The sequence below is a fragment of the Polyodon spathula genome, chromosome 6 (genome assembly GCF_017654505.1).
Source record: "Polyodon spathula isolate WHYD16114869_AA chromosome 6, ASM1765450v1, whole genome shotgun sequence".
Lineage (NCBI taxonomy): Eukaryota > Metazoa > Chordata > Actinopteri > Acipenseriformes > Polyodontidae > Polyodon > Polyodon spathula.
Window position 1 is genome coordinate 1,236,772 of NC_054539.1, and position 15,428 is coordinate 1,252,199.

General features: G+C 42.6%; 1 protein-coding gene across 2 annotated transcripts in view; it reads right to left on the reverse strand.

Annotated features, from left to right (window-relative positions):
- The window catches only part of LOC121316672 (thyroid adenoma-associated protein-like), a 154,171-nt gene that overhangs the window by 136,579 nt on the left and 2,164 nt on the right, over positions 1-15,428 (reverse strand). For both annotated transcript variants that reach the window (XM_041251718.1, XM_041251719.1), the window contains exons 4-14: positions 14,569-14,699; positions 14,071-14,219; positions 13,908-13,940; positions 13,430-13,478; positions 8,941-9,131; positions 8,732-8,826; positions 7,705-7,928; positions 6,438-7,138; positions 5,245-5,405; positions 1,441-1,596; positions 504-623 (exon numbers count right to left, since the gene is read on the reverse strand). In XM_041251718.1, the coding sequence (XP_041107652.1) occupies positions 504-623; positions 1,441-1,596; positions 5,245-5,405; positions 6,438-7,138; positions 7,705-7,928; positions 8,732-8,826; positions 8,941-9,131; positions 13,430-13,478; positions 13,908-13,940; positions 14,071-14,219; positions 14,569-14,699 (2,010 nt within the window). The remainder of the gene's footprint in view (positions 1-503; positions 624-1,440; positions 1,597-5,244; positions 5,406-6,437; positions 7,139-7,704; positions 7,929-8,731; positions 8,827-8,940; positions 9,132-13,429; positions 13,479-13,907; positions 13,941-14,070; positions 14,220-14,568; positions 14,700-15,428) is intronic.

The following is a 15,428-nucleotide window of genomic DNA, read 5'->3' on the forward strand; positions in this document are numbered from 1 at the left end:
CTAGAGAGTCTCACACACCCAGGACATGAACAACACAGGGGATCAGCACTGCTAGAGAGTCTCACACACCCAGACATGAACAACACAGGCTGCAGTCATGTTAAATAGGGAATTACTTGGAAAATGGTAGTATATTTGCACAGCCCTATTTATTTCACAGTATAATTTACTGATAGTCTAACTGAGCACTAATCAAATTTAAGAAAGATTAAAATTGTGTAATAAACAAGAAGCACTGTGTTACATGTATGGATATAATACATCAATATTCCAGGGATGTAATAATACTCCTCCTGCATATCAGTTTAGTCCAGTCCAGGTTTTAATATGTGCTTGATCAGCCCTGGTGTACAGGTAACAAGCTCAGGTTGTGTCTGATTAAACTCATACTAAAACCAGGAATGGATCAAACTGCTGTGCAATAGGAGACTTATTTCCAAGCCTGATGTTCTACAATAAAAAATAAAAAACAAAGTGTCCCCTGCCCCCCCCTCTGGCCTTGCCTTGTAGTGCTGCAGGGTGCAGAGGAGATCCTGGCCCTCTGCACCTTCCTCCAGCTGTGGGTTCCTCTGTTCCGATCTCTTCTGCAGCAGCTGGGTGCTGTCCCGGATCCTGCAGAACAACTGCGCCGAAAGAAAACACGGCTCTCACTGCAGCTGCTGCTACTGCATTCCATCAGGAAACAAATACACACTGCACCATTTCAGGACTCCGAGTTCTAGTTACGGAACTTTCAGAGTGACCTTTCTAAACAGTCTGTGATAGGGGCACATTAACCGATAGAACGACTTACTTCAGGTATCAAAGTTATCTTCTACTATGAAAAAAAGTGCTGAAAATGAGTCTATAGTGCTGAATTTAGAAATTCTAAAAGAAACTGAATACATGCCAAGACAAAGGTTTCTATTTCAATGAAGACACTGAAAAAGAATCGTTTGTGATGAAATTCTGAGCCCACACTTGCATCAGATCCAGACGGTTATAAAAATGGAAAACCCACATGCTCTTTCCTGGGTTACATTTTCACTGTGTTTACTTTCCTCACAGGATTGTGGCAATTTCACCTCATGAAACACAACATGGTTATGAGGACCCCCCTGTTAGTATGCATGGGCCAGCACACTTATTCAAGAGCGTAGCAAAGCAAGCATTCCTATATTCAATTCAAACCTCAGCTGCACCGCTTAGGTGGATTATTCACAGTAAAAAAACAAAACAAAACAAACGGGCTTGTAACACAATTCAAGACCTTACAGTTTCAATGCTAGCTGTACTGTGAGTTTACATATCCTGCATGTACTGTACTGACAGTTAGCCTGTTTTTAACGTCCTCTTCCCACACTAGGAGCTGTAACACTCTCTCCAGCAGATGGCACTGAGACCTGTCTGGTCTGAAGCTGCAGTATCACTTTTCCACACATTTCAGAAGCTTCCCGGTACCTTTCTGAGGAGACTGAGAGTCTGCTGCCTGACTCCTGGCGACTGGGTGTTCAGGTTGTTGGGCAGGAAGTGGTGCATGAGCTCCATTTCCTGTGCGGACAGCATCTCTGTGCTGCGATGGCTCTCGCAGATCAGCCCCAGCGCGTCCACACGGACCTGGCACACGAATGAGAAAGGCACAGAACACAATAATTCTTCCAATGGGCTCCTGGAGCTGTTTTACAAACTGTAGAGAAACAAAAACCTAGAAAGATGAGACTGAAGGCCATCATATTAAAGCGTTGCCTCCAGTCTTATATAACGTCAATGTTACAAACTGAGGAACAAACACCTTGAGAGTGCTGAAGAGAACTGGGGTTGTATTACCTGCTTCTTTGGTTCTAGTTTCATAAAATTAAAAGGCATTTAAAAAAAACTGAGTAAACACGACCCAGAGTAACCTAAACAGGCAAGCAAAGCCTTAGCGGCACAATGCAGATCAGAAGGAAAACAAAGTAAATTAATCCGCTATACCAGGTGGCCAATCCCCGATTCTTGAGAAGTTAAAGTGCGGCTCCCGGTGAAACGCTGGCCGATGCGCACTTTGTTATTCTTCTTTATGGTACTTTTCTGTATTCGTGTTTATTATTCTTCTTTCCCATTTTCTCTCTCCTGTTCATTTCAGCCTGCATGTTCACTGCAAGGACATTTTGTCACTTGATGACTTTCGACACCGTGCTTATGAATGCGTATTCCAATTACATTGAGTGAAAGCCAGATGCCCGGTTGAAAGTAATTTTGATCATTTTTAATTAAGTGCTCATTCATTTCGTGAAGAAAATGTCATTAATAAACAAAAGTATGAGGCTTTAAGCCAGAATGGGAGAGAGTTTGCTTTCACTGAAAACTTCTGTGTCTCTGCAACAAATCGCTTACACACTAGGCCAGCAACCTCAAACGTCTAAGAAACAAATAACACATTTTCATCTGCATATCCCCCTGGACCAGACTTGAGGAGAAACAAACTAGCCTTGTTAAAAGCACACCTCAGCCGTCAGCAGACGATCCTTTCTGCGTTCAGTAAAGAAGCTGATGTAATGCGAGTTTTGTATGGCACGGAGTATCACTCGTGCCAAACGCACTTTCAGATTAATTAATATTTTTATAAAATTGGAGATAAAGCTAATGCATGTTTAAATGTTGTACTGCAGGTCTAAAATTATTATATTTACGTATCTTACGTCTCATCATGAGCAGGTACTGTAATCCCTTTCAAAATAGAGTGCACAGAGTATTTAATAAACACAGAGCAGTCATGAAAACCAAACATTCAGATCTTCAAGGAAGAGCTAGTCAAAAACCAATCCTTACCGTGTCCGAAAATTATACCGCCAGACATGTTACAATCTACAATTTTTTAATGCCCTAAAACAAAAGCAAGCGATTACTTTACTACAGATTTAAACTTCTGTATTTGCTCCCACATCACTTTCTTTTTTTTACCTACATCCCTTCCAGCCAGCACCTCATGCGTTCTAGTATTGCGTCCCTGTGCACCTGCGCGAACAGCAGAAAATGTGATGCCCGAGTGTTTTGAGCTGCTATTGGTTAAGCTATTCTACTGTTGGAGTGATAACGGATTGTATTTGCAACGGATTACCGAAACTGGGCGGAAATAACAATGTTTAATCAGAGATTCAGCAAATCTGGAGCAGTTTAAAGGTTATTTTAAAAGAAAGTTTTTCCAGTGTTGTATTTATAGTTTAATAAACTGTACATCTACAGTACAATTAAAAACAGAGAGACTGTGTAAGGCTCCGAAATGTTACATCCCTTGTTCTCGTGTACTTTGCTGCCATCAAGAAATAACTACTGCACAGAGTAAGTGCAAGATTTTTTTTTAATGTTGGAGAGAATTTTAAAAATGTTTAAAACGATACTAGTATTTAAAACGTCTTGCTTGCAAACATTTCATGTTTTGCAGTATGTGTCTTGCGGCTCTTGGTCATATGAATTTTCGTATGCAGCTCCTAGGGTCAGGAAGTTTGGTCACCCTTGTGCTGCACAGTAGTTTAATTGTAATAAAGACATACAGTGTCGTGAAAAAGTATTTGACCCCAGTCTGATTTTCTGCTTTTTTGCATATTTTTGACGCAATGTTATCAGATCTTCAACCAAAATCTAATATTAGATAAAAGTGACCTCCGAGGGAACAAATAACACAAAATTTTGATACTTATTTCATTTATTTATTAAAGAAGGTTATGGAAAACCCAATGCCCCCGTGTGAAAAAGTAATCACCCCCTTAGACTCAATAACTGGTTACACCACCTTCAGCAGCAATAACTGCAACCAAACGCTTCCTGTAGTTATTGATCAGTCTCTCTCAGCGCCCTGGAGGAATTTTGGCCCACTTCTTCATTCAGAACTGCTTCAACTTTGTGACATTTGCGGGTTTTCGAGCATAAACTGCTCGTTTCAGGTCCTGCCACAACATCTCAATGGGGTTTAGGTGTGGACTTTGATTAAGCCATTCCAAAACTTAAAATTTCATGTTCTTCAACAATTCTGATGTAGACTTGCTTGTGTGTTTCAGATCATTGTCTTGCTGCATGACCCTGCTGCACTTCATCTTCAGTTTATGGACAGATGGCCTGACATTTGCCTGTAGAATTCTCCGATACAGAGCAGAATTCATGGTTCCTTCAATGATGGCAAGTCATCTAGGTCCTGATGAGGCAAAGCATCCCCAAATCATAACACTACCCCCACCATGCTTGACTGTTGGTATGAGGTTCTTACTGTGGAATGCAGTGTTTGGTTTTCGCCAGACATAACGGGGCCCGTGTTGGCCAAAAAATTCCACTTTTGACTCATCTGTCCATAGAACATTGTTCCAGAACTCTTGGCGATCATCCAGGTGTTTTTTGGCAAACTTGAGATGAGCATTAATGTTCTTCTTAGTGAGCAGTGGTTTCTGCCTTGCTGCTCTGCCATGAATCCCATTTTTGCCCAGTGTCTTTCTGATGGTGGAGTCATGAACACTGAACTTAGCCAAAGCGAGAGAGGCCTGCCGATCCCTGGATGTTGTTCTAGGGTTCTTTGTGACTTCCTAGACGATTTTACGCCTTGCTCTTGGAGAGATTTTTGTCCGGATGGCCACTCCTGGGAAGATTCGCTACTGTCCCAAACTTTCTCCATTTGGACACTATGGCTCTGACTGCGGTTTGGTGAATTGGCCTGATTGTTAACCAAAGTATTCAAACAACTGACCCTAACTATCCCTTTAATTGGGTTGGGTTAGCTGGGGGGAAATAACTTTTTCACACCTGAAGATTGCATGTTTGATTACCTAGCACACCAAACTTTGGTGTCATTTTGTCTGTCAGTCTCCCTATATATATACTACTACAACCCACAAAAAGATCTGACCAAATTCAATGTGAAAAATGTGAAAAAATGCAGAAAATCGGACAAATATTAAAATGTTCTCAGATTTTGTCTTTCTAAATAGCCCCCTTTGGCTTAACAGATTTGAAAAATACAAGTCAATCTAAGTAGTTAAATGCAGGGAAAACAGAGAAACAAAGACCTAAAGTCAGAATGCGTATCTGTGCTGTGCAGTGCATCACCCTTGGACAAGCTGACCATAGTAAATTTGCAATTCTCTCATGCTTTTCCCATTATTACACTATGTATTTACTATGGTTTGTGATTTTTTAAATATACTTTACCATTTGTCTCTGTGCTTCACCTTGCTTTCCCTATGCTTTACATGATGCTATTGGACACTTCTCCAAAGGCAGTGCCTGTCTCGCACTCACCTGGTCGTGTTTGTGCACCAGGGCCTGTTTGAGGAGAGCGAGTGGTACCAGGCCACCCCCCCACACCCCCTCCTGTGTGATCCTCAATACCCCCTGCGCCCGGGCCGCTCGTAGACAGGTCATCAGAGCCCCCAGCGCCCCCCTGCTGCTGCCGAGACCCCCTGAAACAGAACAGCGACAGTGAGGCCTCCACGCACTGCACTGTGCACCAAATACTGCAGCCGAAGGACTACACAAACGCAACTGTACCAACTGGGAATACAATAGCTCAAAGCGTACTGTCAGAACTGCATCCGTCACATTTACTCAGTACGGCAGCCATATAGTCTCAGAGATGTGTTACGGTAAGTGCGGCTGCAGCAGCTTTGTTGTGTGAACATGAACTTAGCAACCAAGGTTCAGGGAGTTCAGCGAGTGACATCTTTCAATTAACGCTATATATGTATGTATGCGTGTGTGTGTGTGTGTGTCTATATATATAAAATATATGTGTGTGTGTGTGTGTGAAAACATGTACACGGTTAGCCTGTGCGGTGCCTTTATACCAGACACACCTGCTCCCATGCTGCAGATGCCTTCAATCAACATTTAAGTTAGTAACCGCAAGCCCTAATTTCAAACAGAACACAGCGTTTAACAGCCGTGTCGATTGTTGCTGCTGTCTTGGGTACAGTCTGCACAGTGCATCCCACAGTAGCACTGGTGACTTCACAGGACAGAAGTTCCTTGTTTCAGGATGCAGCTTGAAGCTCGTGTGCAGTTAGACATTTCTTGTGCACAGCTTCTAAAATATATTGTGGCTTCAAACACTGCAACTGCTACGCGAGTTCTGTTTCGACCTCCGCTTGTTGTGTGTATGTACCTAAATTTGTACTGTTGAGTGCTGACTCAACAAATCTTCACTATTGTCGCAACATCTATCTGTGTCATTGATCTGGGCAGTGGTCAAAACAATGTGGCGCTGAAACAGAAATGCAACCAACTGAAATGGACTTAAAGAATACTGCAAAACAATTCAGGATGTATGGTCTACAACCCAGAAGCTTAAGTCACATGACTTTTACATAGCAGTCTCTGAGATTTGAGTATTTGACAGTTTGAGATACCAGCGGGCACAGGCAGCAGCTATTTACCAAAACATACAGGGATGCTTCAATTAGAAACACTGGGTGTTTTTCCTCTTTGGTACTTACGGATTCTGTCTTGCTCGCTGGACTGCAGCACCCTGACCATGTGACTTAGGCTCTCCGGGCTGCACTTGAGCAGCTTGGGCAGGCAGTAGTCTGTGATGTAGGTGGTCTGATCCAGCTGACCCTCACACAGGGCAGCCAGCAAAGGAGAGACCCACACGCAGTGCCACTGCTCCAGCCAAGAGCAGCCCTGCCGCGGGCTCGAACTCAGCTGGGTCCTGTGGCTCTCAAACAAGGTCTCCAGCAGGTCGCTGGCATAGGGGGCAAGGGACTGGTCCCCCATCAGGGACAGGAGCTGGGCAGGGATGTGGGCGTCCGCAGCCAGCAGACTCTCAGCACCAAGGTATTCCACCAGGCAGCTCAGAGAGGCGTACTTGCCCTTACTGTGCCACTCCAGAGCCAGCAGATTCTGGGTCAGGCTGGTGAAGAAAGGGTCCTCGCTGGCGTGGGTGATGCCCGTGGCTGTGCGTTGCATCCTGAGAAGGTTGCGGAACACGGCCTTGGTCTGGTGGCGCACTCCGTCCAGCGGGTGCTCCCAGTGCGCGTATACATATTCCAGCAGGGCATGGAGCAGGGGCGAATCTCCGCTCAGGGAGCCCCGGAGGGATGGGGAGCAGGAGCCACACTCCAGCCCGTCAAGGGCAGCGCAGGTCCACAGGTGCAGGATTCGGGAGACCGACATCGCCATGCTGGATTCCTTCAACCTGCAGGGAAACAAGGTGTTTTAGAAAGCAGAGTTACACACCAGCAGCTGGCTTCAGACTCTGAAGAGTGATCCTGGACTGCCTTGCATTAAGAATCATGTACAGTAATTTATTAGAAAGCCTCATGCGGTATCATTTATATCCTTTACATACCTCTGCCTGCATGAAAACCTCCAGGTATCAGAATTTCAATGAGATAATGAAACAACATACACCACTTTGTGCAACAGCAGTTCCTAATTACCATCTTCATTTCTGTGACTTACAAGTAATGATGTTGCATGTAGGGTGTCTTATTTTAACAGAAATCAGAGTCAGCAGACAAACAGCACAAGATAACATCTCACAATATAGTAAGACATCCTACACACAAAATATTAACTCCTGAGCTCATGTAATAACTTAGAAATGATATGAACTCAAGCAGTTCTACATTACTATTAAAGTTTTCTGCATTTGTTTTTCATGAGTTAACTGTAATTCTGAATTGTTTTAGGGCCTCTTCTACATGCATCATGCTGCTGTCGACTGTACATCACTATGTCTAATGGAAGAGGGAGTCTCACTGCGAGTTGAGCTCCAGTAGGACAGCAGGGATGTGCCGCAGCAGCTCCTCTCCACGCCCCCCCAGCTCTCCGCTCCTCCAGCTTAGCATGGCCAGCGCTCCATGGCACAGGAACAAGGCCACCGGGGCGGGACGCTCCCTGCTGTACAGCTCAGCGCAGCTCCCAGACAGCCACTGGGGGGCAGCAGAGAGACTTTCCTCAGCACCGGCAAGCAGATCATCAACCTGTCAGACAGCAAAGACAAGCGTGTAGGTCACACTGAAAACGAGTAATGTGCTGTACTATTACAGGCTGCACCAAGGACCTTATTAAACTAACAGGTTAATGATACATAGCTGGCCTAAAGTTCCAATAAGTCTCTTAGTTACATGTTCTTACAATTCTGTAATGCTCTAGCTAGGTATTAATTCTCATGGTGTTTATAACACATTTATTAAGTGCTTATAAGAGACCCATAAACTACAAGGGATAATAAATTACACCCTTCTAAAACATGGTACATTTTCATGGTCATTTTGCTGTTACTGATACTTAAGGTTTGCTATGTTTTTAAATATGCGTTATTATACCTCTCTGCTTTACTATGCTTACCTGTTCTTTATAATACATTCACTGTGCTTTATTACACTTTGCTATTATTTAACTTTGCCAAACTTGCATAGAGGTTATTACTAATAACACTTTGCTAAATTATTTTTACGCCATGGAAAAATCTGCAGCCTGCCTCTCACCACCCCTCTGCACCACTGATGCTGCTACTGTCATGTTTAAAACTGCTCTTCCTGTTTACTCTCTGGATGCATAAAGAGTTAGATCAATACATACTGCAGCCAAATCTGTTATACACCCAGGTGACCTGTGGGAGTAAACACAACAGCCTGTGTTTCAGAGGATACTTCGGGGACCTTGAATGCATCTCCACAGCTGAAATATCCACAGCTAACCCGCTTTCCTAGGATTTTCCATTGTTAAATCATAACCTGACTCCGTTCTTTTTGCAACACCCATCGTGTCTCCAAGCACTCACCAGACTGGCTAGATGGTCTTCGTGCTCCAGCATGGTTCTAATAAACAGAACAACAGCCATCCCCGAGGTGCTCTGCACAGTCTGTAAAAAGTCACCTGGAACCAAAGAAGAAAGGACACGGTTTATCAAGCCAGGTACCGTCACCAGTGCAGTTAGTTCAGTATATGCTTAGAGAATTTAGCCCCACGTCTCTGGCTGTGCTTTTTTACCATCGATCAGTATGCCGGTGAAGCAGCGGAGCAGCCCACTCATCGTGTCCCAAAGCAGAGAGCCGTGCTGGGCCTGCAGAGCCCCGCAGATCCGCTCCTGGGATCTCTGCACCACCACCATGGACGCTTTGACAGCTGCCAAGCAATCCTGCATCAGCTGGGTCTGGGCAATGTGATTACCATGAAGCGAGCTGCAGAGAGAGATGACAGCATTGGATATAAACTTCCACTAGTCCTGTCTGGTGGAATCAAACAAAGCTAATTCTTACTAATTAAGAACGCCTGTCTGAAAACCAATAAACAACTTTCTTCCTGTAAAGGGTTAAGAAGGGCAACATCTGGTGGACACGAGGTGTCATGACTCTCCCATTAAATGACTACAACTGATTGCAAATGTAGTTTGACGAATGAGTAACAATTTACTGATTAAATTGGTTTTAGAATCATTTTAATAACTAATCTTGAATTCACAAGTTTAATAATTAATTTCCCATTAAAACTGATATGTTTATTGTGTTCTATGAGCAATATAACTGAAGTTATATCAAAATGAAGTGTTATTCTATGATTGTTATATTATCTCTCTGCACACATTGCTTGTGTAAAAGTGTCACTCAAACTCTGGAAGCCAATGAAAAGACTGATTTCATTCATGCAAAAACTTCCTGTGTTGACCTGGAAGTGATAGGATCAGCTAAATATGCCCTACAACCCACAAACCCCTTCTCCTGTTCAAGGTATCGGTTTATGGAATGGAAGGCCTATGTAGTCAAAGTAGAACCAACCCCACGGATGATGGAGAAACTAATGAGGCTTGGGAAGCCGCAGATTTGAAAAATAGTGAATTCTGGCCAACTCAGATATTTTGGCGGGAAGGATTACATAACAAATAGCCCTCTGTGCTCAAATTGAAATCTATTAATGAAAGTCATCAATCCAGAACCATTACTCCCTGTGGGGAAACTCTCTCGAAAAGGGGGACAGACAGGCATGTGTCTAGACTAATATCTGGACATCAAAGATGTACTGTAGGACTGGGCTACCACAAGCAGAACCAAAACCTGTTTTGGTGTCCTGCATGTACCCATGTGCTAAAGCATTGTAGGATAATGACCCACAAGGATTAGCATTTTCTCATTTGAATGTTAAATCAGACAGTGTAAAGAGAATTGAATATGATTCAGCTCACCAAGTAAAGTGGGCTCACTTGGGAAAAGCAGAATGCAAAAGATGGGAGACCCGCTGCCAGAATTCAGGTCTCATGCAGATATCAAGTACTTGAAAATGACACACACACTCGCTCTCTTGCGGTTCTTAGTGATGGATCCCACACCCTGTGGTGGCTTTTAAAGGAACTTTTAAGAACTGAACCGTACAAAGAGTTCCAATCCTGCAGGTAGCACTCTGAGATCCTGGACACAAACTGGATACTGTGCTCCAGAGACCACTGGAAGAACAGCAACTGATTAAGGGCAAGAATATTGTAAAAAACTATTCATTTAGAGATTGCTGGGATAACTAGAAGCAGAAATATTATTGCAAATAACTCTGTGTTAGCTTAGGGATGTGCTCAGTGAAACTATTAAACACTGACCTAATCTATTAACCTTGATGGAGCTCCTTAGTATGATCATATGGATCCGTTTCATATCAGCAGCTGCAACTTGGACCAGTAGCTTCTCGCTTTTTATTCTTACAGTGGCTCTCAAAAGTATTCACCCCCCTTGGACTTTTCCACATTTTATTGTGTTACAACACGGAATCAAAAAGGATTTAAAAAATTAGGAGTTTTTGCCACTGATCAACACAAAAAAGTCCATAATGTCAAAGTGAAAAATAAAATCTACAACTTGTTTTAAAATTAGAAATATAAAAACAGACAATTGATTGCATAAGTATTCACCCCCTTTGCTATGACCTAAATAAGCGCTGGTGCAACCAATTGTCTTTAGAAGTCACATAATTAGTTGAATGTAGTCCACCTGTGTGCAATTAAGGTGCTTCACATGATTTCGGGTTAAATACACCTGTCTCTGGGAGGTCCCACAGTTGGTTAGTACATTTCCTAACAAAAACTACATCATGAAGACGAAGGAACATTCAAAGCAAATCCGGAATAAGGTTCTTCAAAAGCACCAATCAGGGGTCGGATACAAGAACATTTCCAAGGCATTCAATATCCCCCAGAGCACAGTAAAGTCCATTATTAAGAAATGGAGAGAATATGGCACAACTGTGAATCAGTCTAGAACAGTCCTTGTGAGACCAAGTGGAAGAAGATTCTATGGTCTGATGAGACCAAAACAGAGCTTTTTGGCCTCAACGCTAAACGCTATGTTTGGCGCAAGCCTAATACCGCACATCGTCCTGAGAACACTATCCCTATCGTGAAGTATGGTGGTGACACCATCATGCTATGGGGATGCTTCTCTGCATCAGGGCCTGGAAAGCTTCTGAAGCTATAGGGCAAAATGGATGCAGCAATTTACAGAGAAATCCTGGTGGAAAACCTGCTGAAGTCTGCAAGAGACCTGGGACTTGGGAGAAGATTCATCTTCCAGCAGGACAATGACCCCAAACATACAGCCAAAGCCACACTGAAGTGGCTTAAAAACAAAAATATCAATGTCCTGGAGTGGCCCAGTCAAAGCCCGGACCCAAATCCAACTGAGAATATGTGGAAAGAGTTGAAAATTGCTGTTCACCAAAGGTCCCCATCCAACTTGACGGAGCTTGAGCAATTTTGCAAAGAAGAATGGGCAAAAATTAGTGTCCAGATGTGCAAAGCTGGTAGAGACTTATCCAAATAGACTCATGGCTGTAATTGCTGCCAAAGGTGCCTCTACCAAATATTGACTCAAGGGGGTGAATACTGATGCAATCAATTATTTTCTGTTTTGTATTTGTAATTAATTTAGAACAATTTGTAGATTTTATTTTTCATTTTGACATTATGGACTTTTTTTGTGTTGATCATTGGCAAAAATTCCTAATTAAATCCATTTTGACAATAAAATAAAATGGGGAAAAAGTTCAAGGGGATGAATACTTTTGAGAGCCACTGTATTTTGTTGAAGTGCCGGTATTTTTATGGTACCAGAAAAATATATTTTAATAACCAAGGCAGAACTCGCCGACATAACAGCTGTTCCAGTTCAAGGGCCTCTCGCTTTTATAATCTTAGGCAAGTGACAAACTCCATGGTACCGGAAAATATGTTATTAGTTTTAGAGATTACCTCATATATATTGAGAGAAACTGGGAAAAGCCTGGTACTGCATACTATTAGTTTTAAGGAGTAGCCTGGCACCGGAAAGTACATTATTCATTTTAGAGATAAAGGCTGTCTAAAAAGACCAGATGTTTAGATTTAATTAAGCCTTCTGACACACAAAGAAGAGAAAAAGTCCTACAAATATGGAGCAAAATTACAATAAGGTATCAGCTGAGTTTGGTAACACAGACTTAGCTGGTCCATGTCTTTAAGACCACTCTGTGAAGCTGACTGCTGGGGTTGTATTCAGAGCCTCTGGTTTGGAAGACTGTCCTTTCTTTGTTTTGTTTCATATTTTAAGACATGCTTCCCAGCAGAGGGTTAGCATAATCTTGAATTTATATATTTCCTATATGGAAGCATGATGCTATAGGATAGGATTATTATTAGCTTTAGAGATGTTGTTATATTGTATACATTAGTGTCTTAGAATGCCTGAGGTGTGTGATGTAACCATATTGTTTTCAGTATTAATGCTGTTAGTTTGCAAAGACACCGCATTGCCTGGACTCTCCATGAGCTAGGATTCGAAGTAGGTCTGTGATCACTTTAAGCATTAATATAAACAGAAGGAGTAAATACATACTCTGCTAAACTTTGAATAACCGAGTCTGTGTGATTATTCTTGATTAACTGTTGTCTGGGTATGTGAAGGTAGGAGTTTATACAATCTATTTGTCCTCCTGTTTGCTTCCCCTGATAAAACTGTAAATCAGGGGAGTAAAACTGGCACTAATGTAAAACTGGCACTAATGTAAAACTGGCACTAATGTAAAACTGTAAAACTGGCACTAATTAGTTTGCAGTACGAGCAATTCAGGTTTCAAAACATCAAGGCATCACAAGGAAGTTGGTACATAGCTTTTGCGAAACTAAGAATCTGGAGGCATTTGCCAAAAATCTTTGTTCACTTTTTTATATATTTTCAGAATAAACCCTAGTGCGCAGTACTGCACAGATGGCAATAAGACTCCTATCGCATAGCAGTGTCACCCAATCCAGGTTTTACTACAAGCTTGATTAGCCACAAGCTCAGGTGTGTCTTACTAAACTCACAGTAAAGTCAGGAATGGGTCACACTTATGCAGTGGGAGTCTTACTTCCATCCCCATACTGTACCTACCTTGGCTCAGTAAGGTGACCACCAGTCTCAACTACATCTATCATCCATCTCGCCAACTACAGAAGTTGAGATTGTTTCCAATGACCAATTACCTGTTTTGCTCATGATAGCTGGTCAATGCCTTCTGTAGAAACTGAAAAACTGTGGAGATGAAAGAACAAACTTGAACCTTCTTATTTTCCTTAATCAAGCCAATATACAGTACTGTATCTGTTTTTATGGGAAGTTCAACATTTAAATGACTAACAAGATCAATACAAATACATAAAAGACATAGTTATTACCGATGCATGCATCTAAAAAGAACAGAGGGTTTGGGTGAGCAGTTATTTGCAAATTAAGTGCAAATTAGTACTTTATGGTCCATTACACAGCACAGTATGTGACAATGTCTATTCATTAACAAATCAGCACATTCCTTTTGCATCTCTTTGCATTCTGCATGTAGTTTGTGTTACAGTGCATGGGTCACTTCACTATATAACTGGAGAGAGAATTCCATTTGTTCTTAGAGAATCTAGACCAATAGAAAACGTATATTTTTTTATATTGGTATAAAATCTTACTCACCCTCTATTAGCAGACTCTGAATGCATCGTTCACCTGTGAAGACAGAAAGTGGTAGATATACTGTATTACCAACTAATTACAGCACCACTGCTTTGCTGACCCATAGGGATGTTTAAAAGGACCCGCGACACCACCAAGATGGCAGCACACTTCAACAACGTACCCAGAGAGAAGCTCTCCAGACAGCCCGTGACACAGTCAGTGACAGCCCTGTACAGAACTGGACCCTCAGCCCCCAGCCTTTCCTGCAGACAAACAGACAAAATCTCCACAGCTCCGCCCTGCAGCCTGCCAGGAACGGCACTGAGCGCACTGCAAAAACAAAACACACAGCGAGATCAATGCTAGCCACAGCCTGTGTATCCTGCCGCAAAGGCCGATACAAAAACAAAACACACAGCGAGATCAATGCTAGCCGCAGCCTGTGTATCCTGCCGCAAAGGCCGATACAAAAACAAAACACACAGCGAGATCAATGCTAGCCGCAGCCTGTGTATCCTGCCGCAAAGGCCGATACAAAAACAAAACACACAGCGAGATCAATGCTAGCCGCAGCCTGTGTATCCTGCCGCAAAGGCTGATACAAAAACAAAACACACAGCGAAATCAATGCTAGTCGCAGCCTGTGTATCCTGCCGCAAAGGCAGATACAGTACAGTACCTGGCCAGGGCTCTCTTCAAGGGGTTCTTGGAATCCAGTGAGAAGTAGATCAATGCTAATGCCTCAAGGCAGCCATGAAGCAGCAGACTCTCTGTCTCCTTTTCATCCATCTCCTCAAACAGGGAACCCATCTGAAATCAGAAGCCAACAGTGTTACCTAGGAGGAGGTGTGAGGCACAGCACTCAATATAAAACAGGACACTGAAATAACACAATCACACAGCACCTATTTCTGATCTCGAGGGGATTCGTATATAGATTCTAGGTACGACTTACGAAACAGTAATGAAAAAAGTCATGAAGGGTTCAGAGATCCGATTAGGCAGCCCAATATTATCTAATCCAGGTCATAACGAAAAAGACAGTCAAAGCTATAATGGCATATTTAAGTATTAACTCCTGCTTCTTGAAAGGTAAAAATCACGGTTTAATTTGAATCAAACAACCAAGTAACACAATCCCAGGTTTGTTAAGCAGTCCAGTTCTGTGTCATTTTGTAACACTACAGTATCATGGGATTCTGCAGTAAATTAAGGGCTGAAAAATTGATCGTAAAACAGGGCTCAGTTGATCCAAACCAGGGTGAAATATAATGTCTACTAATTACACCTGCAAAAATCCCTTCTTATACACTGGGTGCACTTTGAAACGTGACCCCAGTTGCAATTCCCCTGAAGCTGTGTTTCGTAAGGAGATTTTCAATGTACTAACTCACAGGTGCCATGCCGTTGCAGAGGCTGCACAAATTCGAGCAGTGCACCTGCAGCGGTCATTAATAAAAACGACTTCACTTCAGTTTTTAAGAGTCTTCTAGGAGAATCAGACCCCTTGGTTGTACTAAGCCTGGTTACTCGTGATTG